The 25997-nt window shown below is 40.9% G+C and overlaps 1 protein-coding gene across 1 annotated transcript in view; it reads right to left on the bottom strand.

Annotated features, from left to right (window-relative positions):
- The window catches only part of TTC27 (tetratricopeptide repeat domain 27), a 172224-nt gene that overhangs the window by 35696 nt on the left and 110531 nt on the right, over positions 1-25997 (bottom strand). Inside the window, exon 13 of the mRNA XM_028117196.2 lies at positions 15569-15796. Coding sequence (XP_027972997.1) covers positions 15569-15796 — 228 coding nt within the window. The remainder of the gene's footprint in view (positions 1-15568; positions 15797-25997) is intronic.

The following is a 25997-nucleotide window of genomic DNA, read 5'->3' as shown; positions in this document are numbered from 1 at the left end:
TGTTGCTGTTTTAATAATTTGCATCTGAAGGAAAATTCTAGGAACATTAACTGCTAGTAGATTCCATCTGTTGATAAGATTTAATTACATAGGAGATGACTTTTGCACACACCTTATTCTTTGAAGTCATGAAATGGCTTTTTAAAAAACAAACTCTAAGATCTTCTAATTGCTTGTAACTGACCCACTAAGCCATAAATAATGCATTCATACCTTGCTTTTCCGTTGAGTTCCTCAGAATTTGGAGGACTAAGGAGAATATTTGGTGCTTCTTACTTTTTTCATTTTAAAATATTACTTAAACTATTACTACCAATAGTGACTAGTTTCTCGATTCTGGTCATGCTCTTAAGAACAGAACACCATAAAAGAAAAAAATCAAAAGCCTCAAAAAAACTTCTCAGATGATTCCCCAAATTAAAACTGTATATGCTTGAATACCAAAGACCTCTACCTTCCAGTCACGTGGGGATATAATGTTAGCCTCATTACATTTTCTAGAAGCCACATTTAAAAAGTAAAAAGGGACAGGTGAAATTAATTTTAGTGGCATTTTATTTAACTCTACAAATCCAGATAGTCTCATCTGAACATGTTATCAGTATACAGAATTACTGAAATATTTTATATTTATTGTTTTCATACCAAGTCTTTGACATCTGCTATGTAGCCTGCACTTACAGCACATCTCAATTTTGACTTTAGCCACATTTCAAGTGTGTTCAACTGCCATACTGGTTAGCGGCCACCATACTGGGAAGCACAGTTCTACACTGTTTCTCCAAAACATTGACATCGACCCCAGCATACCTTGCATCCCTCCCTCCCTTCTTTCTTCAGTAAAGATCTAGCTCCCTGGGACAGGTGGCTGGCTCGGTCAGTGGAGCATGCGACTCTTGATCTTGGGGTTGCGACTTTGAGCCCCACGTTGGGTATAGAGATCACTTAAATATAAAATCTTTAAAAAAATCTAGTTCCTCTGGCTGAGACCCTCCCTTAGGCTCCTACTTTTCATAGGCTATAGTCTCTCCTATTCCACTATCTACAATAGCAAACAGAATGTTAGCACTTAATGAGCATGTACTATGTATGCCAAGAATGGATACCAGGAGCTTTCCACACATTACCTCATTTCTTCCTCACAAGAGCCTCACAAGGTAGTAAATATTACCCTCTTTAGAGAGATGATGAGGGGTCACAGAGTAAGTCAGCGACAGAGGAGAAACCTGACCTAGTCATTGGGACTGCAGAGCCCATGACTTCTCCACATGGCCACAATGCCTCCCACTGTATCACTCTGCCACATACAGCCAAGATTTATGGCAATACCATCCTTGTCACCAATACAGCAAGAGAGGAATAAAAGAACACAGTCAACATGGGCTGGGAAAACCCAGGAGATCAATATTTTAAGAACTGGAGCATATCTACCCCCACAAAGCTCTCTCAATTAGGCAAGTGGACACAGATGAAGCACAAGAATGGACAACCATATTTAGTTGGAGGGACGAGCTGAAAGGCAAACCTCTTATTAAAGGAACTGGGCAAGAATGGAGAAAGATAATCATCTGACAGGCTGGTTGAGATATCTGTAGAGCTTATTCCAGGGCCAACTGTGAAGGCAGGCTAGTTATTGGTAGGGCAATGATCTTTAGAAGCTGACAGTCTAGCTTTTTTTCTCTGAGGGAGCCAATACAGAAGCACAAAAGCAGGCCAACTACTTATTTTGAATGTGATGGTACATGAACTTAAAGAATGGTTTAAAAATATTTTTTAAATAATTAACAAAGAACAAGAATGGTGGAGAAGTTTCTCTCTGAGTTCCCCTCACAAAGCCCCCTACAGAAACAGTGGAGTAGAGGGGAAGACGAGTGAGTGGGATTCAAGAGGCTCTGAGGGAGTAACTTAACCTCTGAGTCTCAGTCACCCAGTTGTCAAATGGGGATTTGATTAAGCAAAAATTCCAAGGCTTCTTCACACCCAAGATTCTGAAAACCCAGAGGACACTGGGTTCAAAGGTACACTAGTGCCATCTAGTGGCAAAGTAAGCACCCTGAGGATAGAAACAGGAGAGGGCCGCAGGTTTGAGGAGCTAGGAGGGAATCCATTCAATGAGAAGCCTTAGAATTAGAAATCAATTCAAAAGAAGCAGAGAGGAAAACAAGGCATAGAAAGGAAGTAATTTGCCTCAAGCCACACGATGGTTCCTGGTTCCTGGTGTGCAACAGGTGTGATGAAGACAGAAAGCACAGTATGTATTAACCTCAATAATTAAAATAGAAATTAAACCATTTAAAAAAAATTAAACAGTTTGCTACTCTGAAGGCTAACATACACTAAGCACCACTAGGCAATGGGCATGGATTATTTTTACAAGTAAAAGGTTAATTTTTACAAGTCTTAAAGCACATCTGCAATAGGTACCATTTGCTTATATATTACAATTTTCTTTCTTAAATGATGAGTCTATCTACTACTACACAAATTTCCTTCCTCCTCAAAGTTTCTGCAGAATGAATGATCAGCAGCTTCACACTTTTGCTAATTTTCCTCTGAAACATGATATCTGTCTGAATTGTTCTGATATCACGTATAACGTTCAACACATTAGAACGAATAAAGGCCGCGTTGCACTCTCCATCCCCTCTTCTCACATCCCTGACTCATTCCCATGACCCCAAACGCAGATAAGTTGCTCAATGTGGCTTCCTTAAACAGGAAATGACCCAAGACAAATCCAAGAGCGATACCAATGGCCTTTGGTAACAGCTTTTCCTGAAGTGATGCTTGGGGCTCATATTCTTTCAAAATTCTTTCATAACCAAATTCCTCATTTACTGAACATGCAGTTCTCCTTCCTAAGGAAACACAAGTCCTCAGCTGCCAGCTTCTCTCTCTGAAGGAAGAGTGTCCTCTATTACGGTGTCTTGTTTAAACTACAGGAGCAACTAAACTTTACACAGACTTTTTCTCTTTTACTAGACAGGCTATTGTTTAATGCCCTCCTCTTATTCTTTTCCTCGATTTGGTTACCACTGGTTCTTACCTTTGCCCTCTTTCCAGAGAATACACAATGTGAGGTAGTACAAGCATTCACATGTCATCTGCACGTGAGACTCTCCTGCTGGATGTATCTCCCTATTTCTAGGCTACAGATAATGGGACCATTATTACCGCAAGGCAGTAGGGAAGAAAGATAAAGCCTGCGGTGTACCATCTATGACTGAGAACTGACTATGGACCTGGAAACATCTAGACACTGTGCATACATTGGCTCTAATGTCCCCAGCAGCATGCTGAGATAGCTATTATAATCTCCACTTTACAAATACGGAAATTGAAGCTCAGAAAGATGAGGTGACTGACCTACATGATGTTCCCTACGGCCTCTAGGATTCGGAATCAGGCTCGGGGCGGCAAGGCTTCTGCCCTCCCCACCATCCTGGAGTCACAGCTACAGCCCAGATGTTAACTGCAGTGCTTGTGTTTCCTGGCAGTTATGCAAGGGAGAGACTCTAAGAGCTTCATTTTTTATTGCTTACCAATATGAGAGAGGAAGAACAAAAAGGAAAGCATCTCTTTTTTCTCTACATATTATTCACATATGTTCATTCTGTCTTCTCCACTGGAATGTAAGCTCCAATTCCACGAGTCTTTCCACCACAGCTAATACCAGTTCACAACAGAAACTCTTGAACTCCATTTCCAATAAAAACACTTTCTTCCTTCAAACACTACGATGACATCGAAAATTAACCGCTACAGATCAAGAAGGAGCACAAGTTCCAAAGATAATTAACAATTCTATCATTGTATTGTGTCACAGAAGTGTGGTCTTCTGTACAGAATGGGCTGGGAAGGGCTGCCTCAGATCCTCTAAAATTCCCCAGTCCTGCAGAGACACTTGCTGTCATGTGCTCGATCATTCCAAAACACCCAAGTTATAACTTCTCTTTGCTCCTGATGAAAACCCCAGGGGTTCTTCATTCAAGGAAGAAAAAAATTCAAATATGACAGTTTTGTGTTCAAAACTTTCTATAACTTCTTTTTTAAGATTTTATTTTAGATTTTATTTATTTATTTAAATTTGAGATTTTATTTATTTATTTAATTTTAAGGAGAGGGAGAGAGAACGTGAACCAGGGGCGGGTCAGAGGGAGAGAGAGAATCTCAAGCAGACTCTGCGCTGAGCGTAGGACCCAAAGAGGGGCTCGAATCATGACCCTGAGACCATGACCTGAGCCAAAACCAAGAGTCGGACGCTTAACTTACTGAGCCACGTGGGTACCCCTCATAACTTCTAACTAGACCTCAACCAAATCCACCATTACTTCCTAATATAAGACAATGTCCTCCAGATGCAAGAAGGAAGAGGCTAAGAGTAAGCACCCTAGAACCAGAAAGTCCAGGTTCAAATCCCAGCTCCGCCATCATAAGCTTTGGGAAGAGGTACAAATTACTTAACCTTCTGTTTCCTTATCTGTAAAACGAGGGTAAAAACAGTAAGTACCTCAAGGATTGTGGTGAGGATTAAAAATACATGCAAAATGCTTAGACTGGCACCTAGTAAATACTCAATGTTAGCTGCTACAATTATTATTATAACTAAATTAAAAAAAAAAAACAGTGGAAACCAATAGTTATCAAGAAATCTTTGTTGGCTACATGGTTGGTTTTTGCATCTGCTAGTCTCCTTTCCTGAAACGTGTTTTCCCAACTTTTGCCTCCCATCCAAATCCCAACCATTCTTCCTACTTCAGAACATCCACATCAGGCCTTTACTGACCGTTCACACCCTCATTCATACGGCCATCACTAGGCATCCAAAGCATGCTGTCTATTTACTCTATTCCCTGGCCACATACAAAGTTATTTCTGCCTCCTCTCCTCATTTAGCCCACAGAAACCACAGAAGGGCAAGAGGCCATGTCTTAACACAATTCTTCCATAGCCCCCACAATACCTCAAAATGGTTTACACTTACATTCTAGCTTAGACTATAGAAGATAGTTAATAAATAGAAATTGCTATTATAATAGTAATGCTCTCATCTTCTTTCCAGTATCATTAGAAACATTATTCCTTTTCCAGCGCTAATACCTTCATCTCTTCTCATTTCACTCTTCCCTAGAATGATCTTCCCTAGTTATCTTTCCCTCTCTATATAACATTCAATCTCTCCTCCATCTGCTGGATTCACTTTCTCCTTTATCCACTGCCCTCAACCATGTAAAGGTCTCCAGTATCTTGTGAAGATTTACCTGCCTCTTCTGCCCCTTGTACATGACATTTTGAGTCTCATCTCTTTGACACGCTCCCAATATGAACAGTCTACAGATGCCATATCCTCACATGCCACCCACTCTAAACCTTCTGAAGCTGGTTCTGAAGGTCATCAGTGAGCTCCAAATCCAGTAACCTCTTCTTGGCCCTCTCTGGACTTCATCACTACATGTGACATTACTCACTAATACTTGTTGTTCCTTCAGTTTCCATGAATCCCTACCCTTCTGACCAAGACTCTGGTGTATTTTGTTTGAATTTTTTTTCACTGGTGCCATTTCTTCTACCTGTCAGGATTTTGCTCAGTGTTCTCTTCCAAGATTTTGTGTCAAGAATTCATTCACTTGCATGGCTTCATCTTACTTCCACAAAAAAGCCCCAAATCTGCAAGCTCAATTCTGGCTTTCCTACTGTCAGGCTCTTATGTCCAATGGACGATCGGCCATCTCTGCTTAGATACAGCAACATGCCTTCATATTCAATATCCAAAATCACATCACCTCCTCCTGTAAAAGATATTTTCCCTTCTTCTTGAATTCTCTATATTTTATCAACAGGGACATCTTCCTTTTTCACCAAACAATTGAGAAAACTGGCATCCTCTCGGATTCCAAGCTCTCCCTCTATCCTGCCAGTCCAAATGATTAAGTCCCAGAAGATTTCCCCTTGTAATGAGGCTTCAACCTATTCTATCTTTCCACCCTCACTGCTAAAGCCACTGCCCACTCATCCATAATATTCATTCCTTATTTAAACTTCCTATACCATTTTTGTCATATCACTCTTTTATTCAAAACCACAAGAGACATCCACATCTACAGGGTTGGATAATCCTGAAGAAAGGCATGTAGGTCCCTTCACAGACTAGGTCTACCCATATCACTCCCTGGTGGAAACTCTCCGCTCTCCACTGATAGAATGACACAGCCAAATTCATTCCCACATCCGTGTCTGTACATGGTAGGTTCTCGATAATGCTAAGTTAGGAAGCCATGTAATATATTGTTCAAACCACAACATTTTTGAAAGTGAAGGGAAGTTTTGTGGTTCTTTTTTTTTTTTAATTGATTTATTTGTTGACAGAGACAGAGAGAAAGCACAAGCAGGGGAGGGGCAGGTAGAGGGAGAAGCAGGCTCCACACTGAGCAAGGAGCCTGATGCAGGACTCAGTCCCAGGACCCTGGGATCATGACCTGAGCCGAAAGCAGATGCCTAGCCGAATGGGCCACCTGGGTGCCCCAATTTTTTTTTAGTAGGACCCAATTTTTTTTTTAAGTAGGACCTTGAGCTGAGATCGAGTCAGACGCTTAACCAACTGAGCCATCCAGGTGCCCTGAACAAATATTTTTAATGAGACAAAATTCATCAAATAAGTTGTCTCTATTTATAATTCTTTGTAAGTTTCACCAAATTTAGAGACTACTAAATTATAGGCCTAATTCTAGTATAGAATATAAATTTATTCAACTAAAATCAGAAGCTCAATAAAAGTTTTCTGCAGGGGCACCTGGGTGGCTCAGTTGGTTAAGTGTCCAATTTTTGATTTCGGCTCAGGTCATGAGATCAAGTCTGGCATCGGGCTCCATGTGAGCGTGGAGTCTGCTTGGGATTCTCTCTCTCTCCCTCTGACCCTCCCCCCGACCCCTCTTTAAAAAAAAGGTTTCCTACAAATTATTACTGATGTTTTAAGTACAATGGTATCATGATTACTTTTTTTAAAGATTTTTAATTTATTTATTTGAGAGAGAGAGCATGAGCAGAGGGGAGGGGCAGAGGGAGAGGGAGAAGCAGACTCCCCATTGAGCAGGGAGCCCAATGTAGGGCTCGATCCCAGGACCCCGAGATCATGACCTAATCTGAAGGCAGATGCTTAACTGACTGAGCCACCCAGGCACCCCATTATTGTTACTTTTTAAAAGTCATTTCTTCAGAGATACATACTCAAACATTTTAAAAATTAAATGACTTGATATATTGGATTTGTTTCAAAATAATATGGGGTAGAGTCAGGGAAATGTTGATGAAATAAGATCAGCCATGAGTTAGTAACTGTTGAAGCTGGTTGACGCATCTGGGAAGGGGCTCATTATAGTAGTCTCTCTGCTATTGTATATTTTATGTAATTGAAATTTGCTTAATAAAAGGTTACAAAGAAAAGATTCCTCCTAAGTGGATGTTATAAACTAAATTAAACCCCTAAAATTCAAATGTTGAAACTCAACCCCCAGTGACTATGCTTGGAGATAGGACCTTTAAGGAAATAACAAAAATGAAATGAGGTCATAGGGGTGGGGCCCTAACCTGATAGGACTGGTGGTGTCCTTATAAGAAGATAACTATAGGGACACAGCGGAAAAGCCCTGTCATCCAAATGCCAGGAAGAGTGACCTCACCAGAAACCAACCCTGAAGGCACCCTGATCTTGGACTTTTACCTTCTGGAATTATGAGAAAATAAATTTGTCATTTAAACCACCGACTCTGTAGCATTTTGTTATGGTAGCCCTAGCAGACTAATACAGAAAGATATTCAAAAGTTAATTTTACATTTTAAAATTAAATCCTGTCTATCATTTGAGCTCTCATTATTCCTTTTTATGGAAAATTTCAATGTCTCCCTATTTGAAAGTGTTGTCTTCAATAATTTCAATTTGCTAAAAACTTTTTTTAAAAAGCTGAAGTTTTTTTGGAACTCCATTGAGTACATAAAAGATTTCCAATTGATTATGAACACAATGCAGCCAAAATGCAAAAGACTCTTTTTCTTAAAAAGTTCATATCATTGTAGTACACTTAAATTGATTTATAAAATAATTCTTCAAAAACTCAAACATTTTTAAAGTCCACTTGATGATGGGCAGAAACAGAAAAGTATATACTGCCACACTATACAAACTTTAATTCAATATCAGACATGTCACAAGAATCTTATACTTCAATTACCCAAACAGTGTATATGAAAATATTTGTAAATGACAACAGCCAGTTTTTATATCCATTAGGAGAAGCCTGTTTGGACATAATATGTCTACCACTACAACCAAATCCAAGCACATTCACGCTCCCACGGGTTTTCTTAATTCAGAAAAAAACATTCTTTTTACCATGTTGCCTTGTTTTACCAAAATTTATATCTTTACTTTCACCACTAAAAAAAGTAATACTTTTATCTATTATGTTTAACTTGTTAACTAAACTCATAACAGCATTCAGAATAATGTCAGATGTTTCACCTTTAAGAGAATTAATTTCCTAAAATTTTATTTTGAATCCATTAACTGGGTGAAAAAAAATTAAACCATTATGAGAACGGAATTAACAAATTTTCTATTGGAAGCATCTAATGTCACTGATACTGAACTGGTAAATTCAACTGGTACTGAACTAGTTCTGTTAAACAAGCTGGCACATTAACACCTATGATCTCAACTTTCATACACATACAAGAAAATATGGTATGGACCAATCCTGTAAACCATTTGTGCTCATTTTCATTTGCTCTAGATAAAAAGTCAGGCCTCACAGAATGACATGAAAATGCATCCCCTATAGCCACATATTAAGTCGTCTTTGGACATGACTTCTTTAAAAAGACAAAAAACAAAAAGTACTAACTTTTGACATAAATGCTAATGTTTCTTCAACAGACAGGTCTTCTGGTTTTCACAGTCAGTGGTATCACCACGGCCTGTGAGGTGGAGGGTAAATGTTAACTACATTTTGTGCAAGTTCATTAGCTCTCTTGACAAATGAGAATTGAGTTCCTTACTGTCCTCTAAAAACACACTTTTTTAGTTTGTTTGCTTTTTGAAAATGAATGCTGCCAAAGAGTTTATTATAAACTATACAAAAAGTTACCAAGCCACATAATATAAAAATAGTGGTACATTTAGGCCATACAATAAGTGATCAAACCACTGTAGTAAGAGAATTCAGACTGTTCCCCACATGCTTTACTGAGGCCTGCTCTACTCTGCTCCCCATATGTCTAGCCTATGATTCCCCATATTTCCCACTAATCCTGCCAACTGGTAGTCAGGCAACGTCATGCCTTGCATGGGCCGCAGCTTGGCACAAATGTCTGATATATACAGGGGGCTTATAAAGACATTGGTTCCAGGATTTCTCCTACCACCACCCAGGACCTGAAGGAAGTGACTGTTCTCAGTACCTCTGAGCAAGCACAGCAGGTTATATCAGCAAGCATCCTGCACGCTGTGCTTGAAAGGGTAACGTAAGCAAGTTGTGTCAGGAAAGGGTTGGAAAAAAAGAAACAGGCTGTTACTGGTCACTGCTCAGATTTTAGCACTGTACGTGGGAGCTCTGTCCACTGCACAGGCTTTAAATATAATACAGACGAGACTATGCCAGAAGATGGAAGTACAAAGTGGATGTCTGTGAAAACCCACTCCAACCGCTTTTTATGCAACAATTAATAATAATTCATTTTTTTTCTCTCTTAAAAATTTTATTTTTAAGGAACCTCTACACCCAACTTGGGGCTCAAACTTACAACCCCGAGATCAAGAGTCACGTACTCTTCCGACTGAGCAAGGCAGGCGCCACTGTAACAATTCTTGATAACTCACCGTGGGTCAGGCAATGTGCATTCTGTATTAACTGTCTTATTTAACCATCACATCAACCCTATGAGGTAGGTCCTATTATTTCCTCCATTTTTCAGGTGAGGAAACTGAGGTTTAGAGACTATTAAGCCACTTGCCTAAAGGCACTCCAGCAATTATGGTGTAACTGGTACGCAAGCCCAGGTTGTAAGGGCTACAGAACCTTAAACACTCTACCATACTCCCTCTCTTGTATACCCATGGGAAGCATGCTTGCCTATCATTTTTTAAAGGTATATTTTTTGAAGTACAACTATTGTCACAGAGAATAATACTTCATTTAAAAATGAAAAATCTTGAGGCAAACGCTAAATGGGATGGGTTACCAGAATAACAAACAGAAACCATTTGTTTAATGAACACTCAAATCCATGGCTTTCTTCAGGCTCTTCTCCCTGGGAAGCCAGTTCCCCCTTCTGACCATCTACTCACCTTCCCCCATTTGGGGTACGCTTGAGCTCACCCCTGCCCCATCTCTGGCACGGCCTCCCCTGACCCCGTCAGTCGTGGTGACCACCCACCCGCTCTTGACTATAGCCCTTCCACCTGCGCGTGCCTCTGGGTATAATCCCTGCAGTGACATCATATAACCTTACAACGGTGGGTGACCAGTTCAATAAGGAGGAGAGTTCAGGAAAATAAATGGGGGGTAGTGGGGTGCGTGCTGGGGAGGGACTGACAAAAGAAAAGGAATATAGTGTGTGTACTGGGAGAGGGTGGAAAAAATAATAGGAAATGATATTTTCCCTTTTCAGAGCTACACATACTGGTTTGATATCTGAGCAATTTCCTTGTTCTATTTTTTACAATTTTCCTTGTCCCCAGAGTAGGGAACAATGGGACTAGTAAGTAGACATAAGGATTTCTGTTTTACCTCTGGTCCTGAGACTGTGAGACCCTGCTTGGGAGGTTTGGCTACCATTTCCTCCCACTTTCTTCAGCTTCCAACAGCCCACAAACTCAAGTCTAAGGATGAATTTTAGTTGTTTCAGAAGTTGCTTGGGAAAATGAAACAGGTAGGAATGAGTGGACAACAGCTGGCATCTCGAAAGCACACATGGAAATGGTACACATGTCTTCTGGTTCTCCAACAAATGTCCCGCAGACAGCACATTTGGTTTTGCAGACCCTCCCTGATATAAAACCAAACACTCCTATTTTTATACCAATGTGGTTTCGGAAAGTCATTGCAATGCACAAAAGCCATTCAAGTGTCACTGTCATTTTGCCTAAATTTTTGATTAAACCTAACAGTTTGGAAATGTCTGAAAGAAGAGAACACATTTCTTTAAATTCCTTTCTTCTATTTTCCTTCTATTCCAGGACTCAACGGAGGTGACAGCATGTAGGAGCTCTCCTTCTCCAGAGACAGTTCAAACTCAGATCCCAGGTTCTCATGTCTACGGAGTCCAAGTGTGCATCTTGTGGTAGTTCTGTACAACTGCAGCAGCAAATGGCTGCATACTTTGGCATGGCTCACAGCCTGCCTCAACTGGATCCATATGACAAACTACAAAATATCCTCGCATCACATCTGTTTGTATTGTGATGTTGCTTTGAGCAACTGTCATTTCTTTGTCTTGCTAAGTAATTAATTCAAAATATATAATGAGACCATCAAGCCCTGTCAAGTCCTCCCTTGCAGATCCCCTCAAATCCATCCCGTTTTCCTCTTGCCCCTCCCACACCAATAACTGTCACGCTAGACTAGTGCTGGCCTCCCAAACCTGTCCACATCTAGTATCTCACATGGCCACAATGTTACCAGGACAATAAGCCTAAATTACCTCCATGCAAACCGCATTCCTTCATTCAAAACAAAGCCAAACACAAATCAGCCCTTCAATGGTTCCCTATCTGCCAAATAAAAAGCCAGAGACCTTAGCCTCACATTTAAGACCTTCTATAATCTGGCTCCAGTCCAGATTTCCCACTGGAACTGCCCTATTCCCTTTTACTCTCCAAAACTAGCCTATTCACTAACTCCTCTGTTCCCAACACACACACACACACACACACACACACACACACACACACACACACACACCCCCTTCTCTTTCTGTTTCCAGGGCTTTGCGCATACTGTCCACCTGCCTGGGATGCCCTCAACCACAGCCCTCCTGGCCTATTCAAGTACTGTCCTCCAAAGCCAAATGCAACATCCTATCTTCATTATCTACCATTCTATCCCTACTACCTCTTTGACCTCTATATAACTAGTGCTTTACAAATAACTTACTTGTTATTTCTTTGATGCCTCATACTCTTCGCTAGTTTTGCTTATGTTCGCTTCACTAGATTGTACCACAGGGTATAAACCAGCCTCTCTGGTGATCTGCTGCTACTGTTTTGATGCTATGTGCACAGCAGACAATTAGTATATATATTTGATTGACTAACTGGTTAAAGATATTATGTATTTGCTCACTCAACAAATATTTATTGAATCCCAGTATGTGCTAGGCACTGTTACAGGCACCAGGAAAATATATTTGCCTTCAAATGTAATAGGACTTACACTCTAGGGAAGGAGAAATAAAATTCTTTTTTCAAAGTAAGCTGTAAAAATATCAGAAGGTGCTAAGTGCTCTGGAGAAAAAGCAGGGAAAGAAAGTAAGAAGTATAAGGGAGAGGTGGAAAGTGGGCTGTGATTTTACACAGAATGATCGTGGAAGGCCCCGCTGAACAAGTGACATTTGAGCAACGACCTGAATGAGACAAGGGAGTGAGGTATGCAGATATCTGGAAGAACGTTCTGGGCAGAGGGAGAGCAAGTGCTAAAACCCTGAGGCAGGAATGTGCCTAGAATATTCAGGGAAGAACAAAGAGGCTAATGTGGCGTGAGTGAGGTGGGGAGCGTAATGGGAGGAGCTAGGCTGGGAGAAGCCCTGCCGCCTTTCAGGGATCTGAGCTGTTAGCACTAAGGAATGGAGCAGAGGAATGACACATCTGACTCACATGTGAAAGGACCCACTTGGATGGTCACTGAGAATAGGCAGATGGCAATACGGACAGAGGCAGGAAGGCCAGTCAGGGTAACTTAGGATGGGGATAACTGTGGGGACCAAAGTCTTTAGGAGGGGGAGAACAGTATCTCAGACACTGGAAATATTAAGTTGGAGTAACGCATGGGGAGACTGAGGGAGCACTTAGACACAGGGGACTAGAGTTCAGGGGAGAAAATGGGGCTAAAACCCACACTGGGGAGTTATTGGTGTATAGACGGTAGCAAACATATGGGAGCAGATGAAATCCAGGGAGCCAGCGTAGACAGAGGCAAGGTCCAAGGACTAAGCCTAGGAACCCACCCAGACTGAGGAGGAGGAGCCGGTGAGGCAGGAGGAAAACAAAGAAAACGTGAATGCCAGCCTGTTGGGAAGAGACTGTGTGCTTGGGAGAGTAATCCATGTTCGTGATGAACATGGCACTGATTTAACTTACACTATGGAGGCTAAGAGGGAGTTTGTTTTTCACTCCTTTAGGGCAGCTGTGGGTAGGCAAATTTTAGGCAGGGGTACTAAGATAATTTTTTTTTTTTTTTATTTGAGAGAGAGAATGAGAGAGAGAGAGAGAGTACATGAGAGGGGGGAAGGTCAGAGGGAGAAGTAGACTCCCCGCCGAGCAGGGAGCCCAATGCGGGACTCGATCCCGGGACCCCAGGATCATGACCTGAGCCGAAGGCAGTCGCCCAACCAACTGAGCCACCCAGGCACCCTAGGCAGGGGTACTAAGATAAACAAGGAGAGGATACAATTTTCCTAAAAGTAAAAGTAAAATTTTGACAACATAATATTGAGTTCTGTTTTCTACTGGGACAAAAAAAAAAGGCCTAGGGATAATCACATTAGTGCAGGGTTTGTCAATCTTGGCACTACTGACATTTTAGGCTGGAAAATTCTTGATCTTAGGGGCTCTCCTGTGCATTATGGGATGTATAGCAGAAGCCCTGGACTCCACCCACTAGATGGCAGTGGTAGACCCTGTAGCTGCCCCCGCCCCCCAACAAAGTGCCAAATGCCCCTGCAGGGCAGAATCCGCCCCATCTGACAACCACTGACTTAGAGCAAGCGGTCAATAAAAACCAACTCTAAGTATACTTTAAACATCCTTGCTGCCAAATGCATCTGTTAATTTCTGCTGCTAATCTAATTTCTGCTGCTAATCTCTTCCCCAGATCTCTTAGCAGCCAGGTGATTTGGAAGGTTCTCACTGTATTCATTACCCAGAGTGAAGAAAGCAATTAGCTCAAAAATGTACTTCTAATTTTTTTCAATATAAAAGATATGCCCCAAATCTACCCAGTTCAAAAATGGTCATCTCTGCCCACACCTGTTCATAGCAGCACTATTCGTAAGAGCCAAGAGGTAGAAGCAACCCAGTGTTCAACCACGGACAGATAAACAAAAGGTGGTATATCCATTACCATGGAATATTATGCAGCCTTAAAAAGGAAGGAAATTCTGACACATGCAAAACATTGACATTCTGCTGGCAGAATAAGCTAGTCACAGAGACAAATACCGTTATGACTCTACTCATCTGAGGTACTTACAGTAGTCAGATTCACAGAGACAGAAAGTAGGATGGTTGCCAGGGACTAAAGAAAGTGGAGAATAGGGAGCTAGCTACTGTTCAATGCATACAAAGTTTTAGTTTTACGGGATAAAAAAAGGTGTAGAGATGGCAGATAGTGATGGTTGCACAACAATGGGAATGCAACTAATGCTATGGAACTGTACACTGAGAAATGATGAAGATGGTAAATTTCATGTTATGTGCTTTTTACCACAATTTCTTAAAAAAAAAAAAGCATACAGGCTCTCTGGTCAGACTGTCTTGAGTTCAAATACTGGCAAAATGCCCAGCAAGGTATCTGGCTCATAGTAAGTGCTCAGTAAACAGTAGGAGCTGATTACAAATTAGTATTTTAACCAGAATTCTACCAATTCAGTATGCATGTCTGTCAGGACCCATGGTTGACAGTAATGTGTGCATTTGGTGAAACAGGAAAGCAGTCATAAAGAAAGGATGGTTTAAAAAAAACAATGACCATTTCTGAGAATAAAATCATTTTACCAACTACTATTAAGTACAAAGTAAGGTCAATTTCTTCCCCCTCAAAATTAGGTCCTCTCCTGTAGATGTGTCTTGTCACGTATTTTAAAGATCCAGACTCTTTTTGTATTGTTTTCAAACCTTAAAAATTTTTTAAACATTTAAAAATATTTTTGTATATGTAAATATACTTTCTTAAATGATCAATAATCCATTCTAGATGTCACCCTGTTTATATGAGCTTTGCTTTCCTTATTGATTTCCACAACCCCCTGCCCAGTCCTACAGAGGCTGTAAGTCAGACTCCCATTCATTTCCTCCTAACATAGCTGCTGAAAACGGAACCTAACTGTCATAGCTGCATGTGTCTTAAGGACAGTTAAAGGAAAGAAATAACAAAATAAGACAGAAAAGTCAATAACAGAAACACAACAGAAAGTGCCTAAGAGAAAGCCAACGCTTTCAAAGACAAGCAAGAAGCAATGATCAGCAGAGGCTCTCAGCTTGCAAAGAGAAGCTCACCAGGCAGGTACTCACTCAGTAAGAAACCAAAGCAAAGCAGAGCGTCAGTGCCCGGCGTGGGTGGGGCTTTCTGAATTGTCTCACCTGCATGGGATTGATCTTCACCGAGCGCTCAAAGCACTCCACGCATTCTCTGAACTCCTTGTTCCGCAGATGAAGGAGGCCTTTGGAGCGCTGGGCCCGAGCGCTGCGGTGGCGGGACAGCTCCCAGGCCCGGTCATAGCAAGAGTGGTCTTGAAGGACATCTCCAAGCAAGCAGTACAAACTCGGCATTTCTTTTTTCTCCAGCTCTTGCCTAAGGATTTCTTCTGCCTAGAAATAACAGAAATAACTGAGAGCTTATAGCTATAGCTTATAGTGACAAACGGCTACTTTTTCTTTCTTTTCTTTTTTTTTTTTTTTTTTAGCACATATACATCTTTATCCCACAGGATCCAAATGCTTCTTTTCAAAGTTTGAGATGACGTGCTTATTTCCTGTATCTGAGACACAAGGCTGAATAAGAGAAAACCGACAAAAAACAAATATGGTACAGGTGAAAGAGAGGAACAAGAAGAGGTGAATCTGCTTTACTGGCATCTGGAATCCTCCAGGAAAGAAAGGCAGCAAGGAGAAGCTTACTGCACGATCCTGGGAGGACTCACGGAGTTCCCCATTTGCTCCCACTCCAATTGTCACCATTGTGACAGTGAGAGTAGCATCTTGAGTTCACCTCTACCCAACGGCAAGGAAAAGTAAGTTTTTCCTTTTTAATTTTATTTATTTATTGTTTGTTTGTTTTGTTTTTCCTTTTCTACAATGGCATGCTCAGGGAGCCTGGGATTGCTGAAACATTTATAAAAGAAGGAGGGGGGTACAACTTCACAGTCATTGCTTTTTCTCATAGACAAAACTTGCCAACATGAGGCCCATCTGCTTCCAGACAGTCCATTCACTTTAGAAATTAAAGACCATCCTCAGTGCACAGCACAAGTTTGGGTATGAGTCGCAAAGGTACACAATTCAGATTCACCTCATCAGCTAAGCTAATTCTGGACTTGCTTCCCCTACTACCCCACTTCCCGCCCCCCCGCCACACCCCTTACCCCTTGGTTCTGATCAGTTTCAACAGCATGCTAGCAGCTCTACTTTCCATGCTCACACACAAACACCTTCCTACGAACAGCAGTGGAGTCACCAAGATGCCAAGAGAGCCGTGGCCACAATGGATATAGACAGCCAGGAAGCCATCCTACGGTAGTTAACATGATACTTTAGATGCCTTCATTTACCTACCTGGCAATCGTAAAGTCTATATAGTTGATTTGCTTTAGGTTGCACATAGCTAGAATTCTTAAGCAGTCCAATTTTTGCAAAATCTTTTTAAAAGACCTTTGTATATTGCACTGTATGTTAACTAAAATTTAAATTAAAAAAAAAAGACAGTTGTGCTTCTAAAAGTATCTTTGAATGCTGAATCCTCTGCATTTCTGCAGAGGTTATGGGTTATGCAGGCTTTTTAGGCCGAGTCTGAAAATGCAACCAGAATTTATAAAACAGTTTCTAAGGAAAAAGAGTTCTAAATCCCAAATAGCCAAAACGCACATGAAATTTTCAAATAAAATCCATGTAATTCCTCTATAACAGACGACACAATAGTTACTACTGTATCTAACCATAACTCTGTAAGGCCATCTATATACGTACCCAACACATGTATATTTACCTCTGTGCCTATAGTATCCATCCAACACATGTATATTTACCTCTGTGCCTATAGTATCCACCCAACACATGTATATTTACCTCTGTGCCTATAGTATCCACCCAACACATGTATCTTTACCTCTGTGCCTATAGTATCCACCCAACACATGTATATTTACCATAGTATCCACCCAACACATGTATCTTTACCTCTGTGCCTATAGTATCCATCCAACACATGTATCTTTACCTCTGTGCCTATAGTATCCATCCAACACATGTATCTTTACCTCTGTGCCTATAGTATCCATCCAACACATGTATATTTACCTCTGTGCCTATAGTATCCATCCAACACATGTATATTTACCTCTGTGCCTATAGTATCCACCCAACACATGTATATTTACCTCTGTGCCTATAGTATCCACCCAACACATGTATATTTACCTCTGTGCCTATAGTATCCACCCAACACATGTATATTTACCATAGTATCCACCCAACACATGTATCTTTACCTCTGTGCCTATAGTATCCATCCAACACATGTATCTTTACCTCTGTGCCTATAGTATCCACCCAACACATGTATATTTACCTCTGTGCCTATAGTATCCACCCAACACATGTATATTTACCTCTGTGCCTATAGTATCCACCCAACACATGTATATTTACCATAGTATCCACCCAACACATGTATCTTTACCTCTGTGCCTATAGTATCCATCCAACACATGTATCTTTACCTCTGTGCCTATAGTATCCACCCAACACATGTATATTTACCTCTGTGCCTATAGTATCCACCCAACACATGTATATTTACCTCTGTGCCTATAGTATCCACCCAACACATGTATCTTTACCTCTGTGCCTATAGTATCCATCCAACACATGTATCTTTACCTCTGTGCCTATAGTATCCATTCAACACATGTATATTTACCTCTGTGCCTATAGTATCCACCCAACACATGTATATTTACCTCTGTGCCTATAGTATCCATCCAACACATGTATCTTTACCTCTGTGCCTATAGTATCCACCCAACACATGTATATTTACCTCTGTGCCTATAGTATCCACCCAACACATGTATATTTACCTCTGTGCCTATAGTATCCACCCAACACATGTATATTTACCTCTGTGCCTATAGTATCCACCCAACACATGTATCTTTACCTCTGTGCCTATAGTATCCATCCAACACATGTATCTTTACCTCTGTGCCTATAGTATCCATCCAACACATGTATCTTTACCTCTGTGCCTATAGTATCCATCCAACACATGTATCTTTACCTCTGTGCCTATAGTATCCATCCAACACATGTATCTTTACCTCTGTGCCTATAGTATCCACCCAACACATGTATATTTACCTCTGTGCCTATAGTATCCACCCAACACATGTATATTTACCTCTGTGCCTATAGTATCCACCCAACACATGTATATTTACCTCTGTGCCTATAGTATCCATCCAACACATGTATATTTACCTCTGTGCCTATAGTATCCACCCAACACATGTATATTTACCTCTGTGCCTATAGTATCCACCCAACACATGTATATTTACCTCTGTGCCTATAGTATCCACCCAACACATGTATATTTACCTCTGTGCCTATAGTATCCATCCAACACATGTATATTTACCTCTGTGCCTATAGTATCCACCCAACACATGTATATTTACCTCTGTGCCTATAGTATCCACCCAACACATGTATATTTACCTCTGTGCCTATAGTATCCACCCAACACATGTATCTTTACCTCTGTGCCTATAGTATCCACCCAACACATGTATCTTTACCTCTGTGCCTATAGTATCCATCCAACACATGTATCTTTACCTCTGTGCCTATAGTATCCACCCAACACATGTATCTTTACCTCTGTGCCTATAGTATCCACCCAACACATGTATCTTTACCTCTGTGCCTATAGTATCCATCCAACACATGTATCTTTACCTCTGTGCCTATAGTATCCATCCAACACATGTATATTTACCTCTGTGCCTATAGTATCCATCCAACACATGTATATTTACCTCTGTGCCTATAGTATCCACCCAACACATGTATATTTACCTCTGTGCCTATAGTATCCACCCAACACATGTATCTTTACCTCTGTGCCTATAGTATCCACCCAACACATGTATCTTTACCTCTGTGCCTATAGTATCCACCCAACACATGTATATTTACCTCTGTGCCTATAGTATCCATCCAAATTATGGGTAACAGACTGTAGCCACAGCAGGATTTTCGCTGAAATGATCTTACAGTGTAGTTGGAAGACATTTCTCCTGGCGATATGGCATTGAAACTTGATACCCACACCCTCCCAGAAATTCTGAAGGTTACCCCTGCAGAAAATAAAAATTTGTGCTGAGCTATCTGATCTAGTTGGATCTGAAGACATGAGGAGCCAGTGATCATGAGAGGGTGTAACACTGGTAGTCGTGATATCCAGAGATGAAAGAATTTCTTAAATTATCACCTGTGGGAACTTAGAAGAAAGCACCTACCAAATGTAAGGCTTCTATGAATTAAGTGATAGGACACTGAGGATACCAGACTGTGAGGTGGGTTGGCTACTTCTAAGTTCACCAAACAGCACAAAGAAAGAAAAGGACATTCAGTATTTTAAATCCTCAAGGTCAGAGAACCAAGGAATTTCTATGATTGCCGAAAGGAACTTCTTTTCCCTTCTACCTGCCAACCTAGTATAGCCAAAACTCAAGGTAGATATTGCTCCTGCATGACTGCTGAATGACAGTATAGGACAGTCAGTTTCACTAGATCTATGTGCAAGTTAAGGTATTTGATTGGGTTAATCAAATGTTTTAGTTATTCATTTTTCTTCCTCTATTGCCTTTTAGCTACACATCATTTGATTATTTCTGAGTGACTGCTCTGGTGCTAATCATGCACATCTTTAATTTGTCGAAGTTCATTTAGAATTAATATTGTATCCCCTCACCTTTTTCCTGTCACAAGTGGCTCAGTCAAGCCCTTCCTAAATTTCTGTTCCATAGAAACAATGAAAGAGAAATAAGTGATTGCTGTTGTTTTCAGCCACTAAGTTTTGATGTTTCACAGCAATAGTAACTGCAATGGTTGTTTAAAACATGAGGGTTACCCTAGTACTACTTACTTCATCTTGGTCAGGAGAAAAGGGCATCGATCATGAAATTGAAAGACCCAAGAATTTAACTAAGGACATTTGGGATGAGTCAGATAATAGAAATCTCCAAACCCTACTGAGTTTCCTATACCAGTGAAGCGATCCTCCCCTATCTATCAAAACTCTGCGACTTTGCTTAAAGACAATACAATGACTGCACCTCAGGGAGGTACCCAGCGAAGAATGCCAATTCTCCTCATACCTGCCCCTTCCATCCCTTATTGCCATTGTTCATGTAAGTAGACTTAAACACAAAGAGAACCACAAGATTTTATTACTTTCTAGAGGGGAAAATCTTGGACCATGGGGAAAAAGAGATCCTAAGGATGACAGACCATAGACAAATTGTGGATCACGATTCTAATCAATCTAGGTACTAATCAGAAATTTTTGATTCACAGGGCTAACTCAAGCAGCTAAGGATGGTTCTAAATTATTTGCTCAATTGCCTGACTAAAACCTGGACTCAAATGTGGCCAAAACTAAGTTGAGATGCCAGAAATTCCTCGGTGTGATGTGGACGAAAGAATCCAACAACTTATGAAGAAAAGGCTGTTGTCAATTTATTATTTACAACTTGTTCACCCATCCCAGTGACCTCCAAGAGGGCCCAGGGGATATTCCTTTCATCTTGGCTTTGAGAAATACATTGTATATGGGAGCATAAGCATTCCTGAAAAGTGCTATATAGCAGATGTCCTGTGTAAGCTCAGGGAAAAACTTGGGAGGTCCCTCAGTTGAAATGAGCTTCCTGATTTCAGTGAGGATTATTAGAATTCAAGGTAACAGAGACTAGCTGATAGCACTTAACCCCTGGAAGCAAGATAAGCATAGTTATTTGCAATAGTCACAGCCAGAGTAATAATTAAAACAGTGCAACAAGAATGGATCTTAGGCGGTGGCTGACTGACCAAGAAGCCTTAGGACCAAATTATATGTACAGTCAACTAAGTCCAAACTTGATCTATATAACATTAAAAAAAAAAAAAAATCTAGGTTTGGAGACCAGACGTCTGACCCGAGTCACCATTCTAAAACACTGTTTCTCCCCCAATTGGGAGAAAAATCCTTGAGTGATTTCAGAGTCAGAGCCTCTTAAAAAAAATTAGGAAGGAAGGAAAGAAGGGAGGAAGGGAGAAAAGAAGGAAGGGGCAAGCCCGCACCGGTGAGGAAGGAAGGGAGAAAAGAAGGAAGGGGCAAGCCCGCACCGGTGAGGAAGGAAGGGAGAAAAGAAGGAAGGGGCAAGCCCGCACCGGTGAGGAAGGAAGGGAGAAAAGAAGGAAGGGGCAAGCCCGCACCGGTGAGGAAGGAAGGGAGAAAAGAAGGAAGGGGCAAGCCCGCACCGGTGAGGAAGGAAGGGAGAAAAGAAGGAAGGGGCAAGCCCGCACCGGTGAGGAAGGAAGGGAGAAAAGAAGGAAGGGGCAAGCCCGCACCGGTGAGGAAGGAAGGGAGAAAAGAAGGAAGGGGCAAGCCCGCACCGGTGAGGAAGGAAGGGAGAAAAGAAGGAAGGGGCAAGCCCGCACCGGTGAGGAAGGAAGGGAGAAAAGAAGGAAGGGGCAAGCCCGCACCGGTGAGGAAGGAAGGGAGAAAAGAAGGAAGGGGCAAGCCCGCACCGGTGAGGAAGGAAGGGAGAAAAGAAGGAAGGGGCAAGCCCGCACCGGTGAGGAAGGAAGGGAGAAAAGAAGGAAGGGGCAAGCCCGCACCGGTGAGGAAGGAAGGGAGAAAAGAAGGAAGGGGCAAGCCCGCACCGGTGAGGAAGGAAGGGAGAAAAGAAGGAAGGGGCAAGCCCGCACCGGTGAGGAAGGAAGGGAGAAAAGAAGGAAGGGGCAAGCCCGCACCGGTGAGGAAGGAAGGGAGAAAAGAAGGAAGGGGCAAGCCCGCACTGGTGAGGAAGGAAGGGAGAAAAGAAGGAAGGGGCAAGCCCGCACCGGTGAGGAAGGACCCCACTACAACATAACTATCATACACCATAATTCTTCCCTTGTCTTCCCCAAAGACATAAACTTTACCATTTGCCAGGTAATTCTTTCCTGGGGGAAAAGAAATAACTGCCTTTTCGGGGTTGGTAAGTTCTTAGTTAATGCCATTCCTCTGGGACCCAGAACATCACCATGATGAGTTAGTGGGTTTATGGGAGTCAGCAGATCCCATGGTAGGCCTCGTCATATGTACTGCTATGTCAACTTGCCTCAGGGGGAAACTATGTTTCCAAAAATCCCTTTCCCTTCAGATTTTGCATTACAGTTGGTCAGGGGGGAATTTGTTGGGGATCTGAAAGGCAGAAGTAAAGCAACAGCCTTTACTCTTGGAAGGTGGCTGTGGTTAAGTATGGTGTCACAAGAGATGCAGAGATGTCCCGCAGATTCCAGCTTGTCCTTTGCTCTATGTATCCAGCTTATGCTTCTGATTGTGGACCCTGCCAACCAAAAGCAGTCCCGGGACCACCATCAGACGTTTCACTGGGGACCCTCAAGGCTGGGAGCTACATACAGACAACAGCATTCCACAGATCTCTCCACAAATTCCTCCTTCACGCTCCCATTTCAATGGCTGGAAGGACTCGGCTTCTCAGATTCCCTGGTAAGTTCTGACTTCTCCACTGTGCCAGTGCTTCAAGTGGACTGAGAAATGATTTCTTTCCCTGATCCTTCTACTCCCTCTTCCACGCCCTCATTTCTCTGGCTCTCCACACTTTTGTGTAAGATCTAATTCCTTTAGTAAGCCCCTTGATGGCATCCCAAAACTACTCAAGGTGTCTCTGCTTCCATCAACAAAACCTGAATGATACAATTTTTTTTTCATTTTTTGCCTTTTAAACTCCTTATGTGTCCTCCCATTTGATAATGATTTACAGATTAGTTTTTATCCAATATGCATTAAATGTATTATCTCACTTAATCCCTATAGTAAGTCTGAGAGGTGGATATTAATATGCCCATTTTTAATACGAAGAAATAGAAGTTTAGATTCCTTGGTCAACTGATCATTCCAAAACCAAGAGATACTAAGTTGGAAAATGGCACCTTAATTTCAGGTTCCATACTTTTCCTATATTCCACAGGTGGGCATCAGCAAAAATGGTGGTCTAAGAACCTCTGAAAATTCCTTACTCCATAAAAGCAACGAGAAGACTGGCAGAAAGTATTAGAATCAACTTTTTCATAATCCTGGAAATTAACCAAAAACTTGAAATAATCCCTAGAATGTTTATTTTAAAAAAAAAGTGATATCTTAGTAAGAAAAACAAGCTTTGTGTGATTTTAACTTGCACCATTCCTATTCCATTTTCTCCAACTTTGTAGTAGCCTTAAAAACCAACAGCAGGCAATCATGGTGATTAGCAGCCTGGCAGCCACCAGAAGGAACAGAGTGGGTTTAGAGGTCCTCTAAAGTCTCATTTCCAAAAAACTGTCATTATCTGACCTGGCTGGTGGTTGCCTGGAAGAATCCACTTGCAAGGCTGTCTGTATTGAACCTACCTCTGAGTTTGCCCAGTGAAAAGCCTTTGTCAAAAACAATTACAACTGGCTAATTTTGCAGTTGTCTGAAGTAGTAAATAACATGTGGGACAAACAACAGGCTAACCAAAAACTTAAAAGTGAAAAAAGGGAGGGAGATATACATAAGGGCTTTGAAAGGCTCCAACGTATTCATGGGAATCCAGAAGGCCATGCATGTGTAGGGTGCTGCACATGCTCAGAAAAGACCCAAGAAGGCCCTAAGCTCTCACCTCAGGCTGACCTCAAGGCTTTGCACCAGCAGTCAGTGAAAGCTAAGACAGGGCTGTTAACTGCCTGCCTCAGTGTTGGAAGCATGCTCCAACACACACACACACACACACACACACAAAACCCATCAGGAAAGACTGGAAGACTTGTTGATTCAGGCATTCAAGGAATTTTATGTCCAATTGTTAGGTGACCATTAAGCTAACCACCCTGCGACTTCAGTGGCTGCACAGGACAAACAATATAGATTTTACAGAATTATCAAGAAATATCACTAAACAAACAAACAAAAAAAATCACAAACAGCAATAATAACCTGATTTCCAGAGTTGTCACATTATATTATTTAAAATGTCCAATTTTCAACAATTTATAAAAATATGCAAAGAAGCACCTTAATTTCAGAAAGTATGGCCATTATATAAGAAAAAAAAAAGCGATCACTAGAAACTCACTGAGGATTCCCAGGTGATGGGCTTAATAGGCACTTAAAACATACTATTTTAAATGATCCCTAGTACAAGGACTAAGGAAATAACTCAAAAAAAAAAAAAAAGTAGTGGTGCCTGGCTAGCTCAGTCAGTAGAGCATACCTTGACCTTGGGGTTGTGAGTTCAAGCCCCACACTGGATGTAGAAATTACTTAAAAATAAAATCTAAAAAAAAAAAAAAAGTGAAAATGACAAGGGAATTAAAATGACACAGTAGAAAATATCCATTTAGCCAAAAAGAAGGCAGTAATAGGGAAAGAGAAAAGACATAAGACATATAGAAAATAACAAAATGACTAACAACATACTACATTATCAGCAATTACATTAAATGTAAAAGGATTAAATACAACAAAGGCAGAGATTGGCAGTAAGGATAAAAAATGATCTGACTAAATGCTGTCTACAAGAGACACACTTTAGATTCAGACACACAAAAAGGCTGAAAATAAGAAGAGAGAAAGAAAGAAAGAGAGAAAGAGAGGAAGGGAGGAAGGAAGGAAGATCATGTACACAGTAACCAAAAGAGAGCTGGAGTGGCTATATTAATATTAGGCAAAATTTGCCTTAAGACAAAAATTGTTAGTAGGACAAAGAAAGGATATTTTAATGATAAACATTCAATCCATCAAGAAGACATATTTATAAGTATATATTCACCTAACAACAGAGCCCCAAATGACATGAAGCAAAAACTGACATATCTAAAGGGAGAAATACACAATTCATCAATAATATTTGAAGACTTCACTTTCCAACTTTGGATAACAGATTGAACACCTATACAGAAGACAGAAATAGAAGACTTGAACAATGCTATAAACCAACTAAGCCTAAAAGACATCTAAAGAACACTCCACCCAACAGCAGCAAAATATACACAGAACACTTTCCAGGATATTCTACATGTTAGGCTGTAAAACAAGTAACTGGGAGTTTGAAAGGACTGAAGTCATACTTAGTATGTTCTCCAACTACGATGGGATGAAATTAGAAATCAGTAACAAAAAGATATTTAGGAAATTTACAAATTCATGGAAATTAAATAACACAGCCCTAAATAACCAACAGGTCAAAAAAGACATCACTGCGAAATTTAAAACACTTCAAGATAAATGAAAACAACATGATATGCCAAAAGTTATGGGATACAGTGAAAACAGTGTTTAGAGGGAAATTATAACTGTAAGTCCTTATTCTGAAAAAGAAAAAAGATCTCAAAGCAATCATCTAATCTTCCACCATAAGAAACTAGGAAAAAAAAAAAAAAAGTAAACCCAACCCAAAGAAGCAGAAGGAAGGAAATAATAAAGATTAGTGTAAATAAATAAACAAACCAAAAGTTGGTTCTTTGGACTGAAATTACTAAAATTAGAAATGAAAGATGAGAAATT

Source organism: Eumetopias jubatus, unplaced genomic scaffold (genome assembly GCF_037043125.1).
Source record: "Eumetopias jubatus isolate StellerSeaLion01/CBP00866 unplaced genomic scaffold, mEumJub1_p1.0 scaffold_9, whole genome shotgun sequence".
NCBI lineage: Eukaryota > Metazoa > Chordata > Mammalia > Carnivora > Otariidae > Eumetopias > Eumetopias jubatus.
This window is presented reverse-complemented; position numbering and strand designations above follow the sequence as displayed.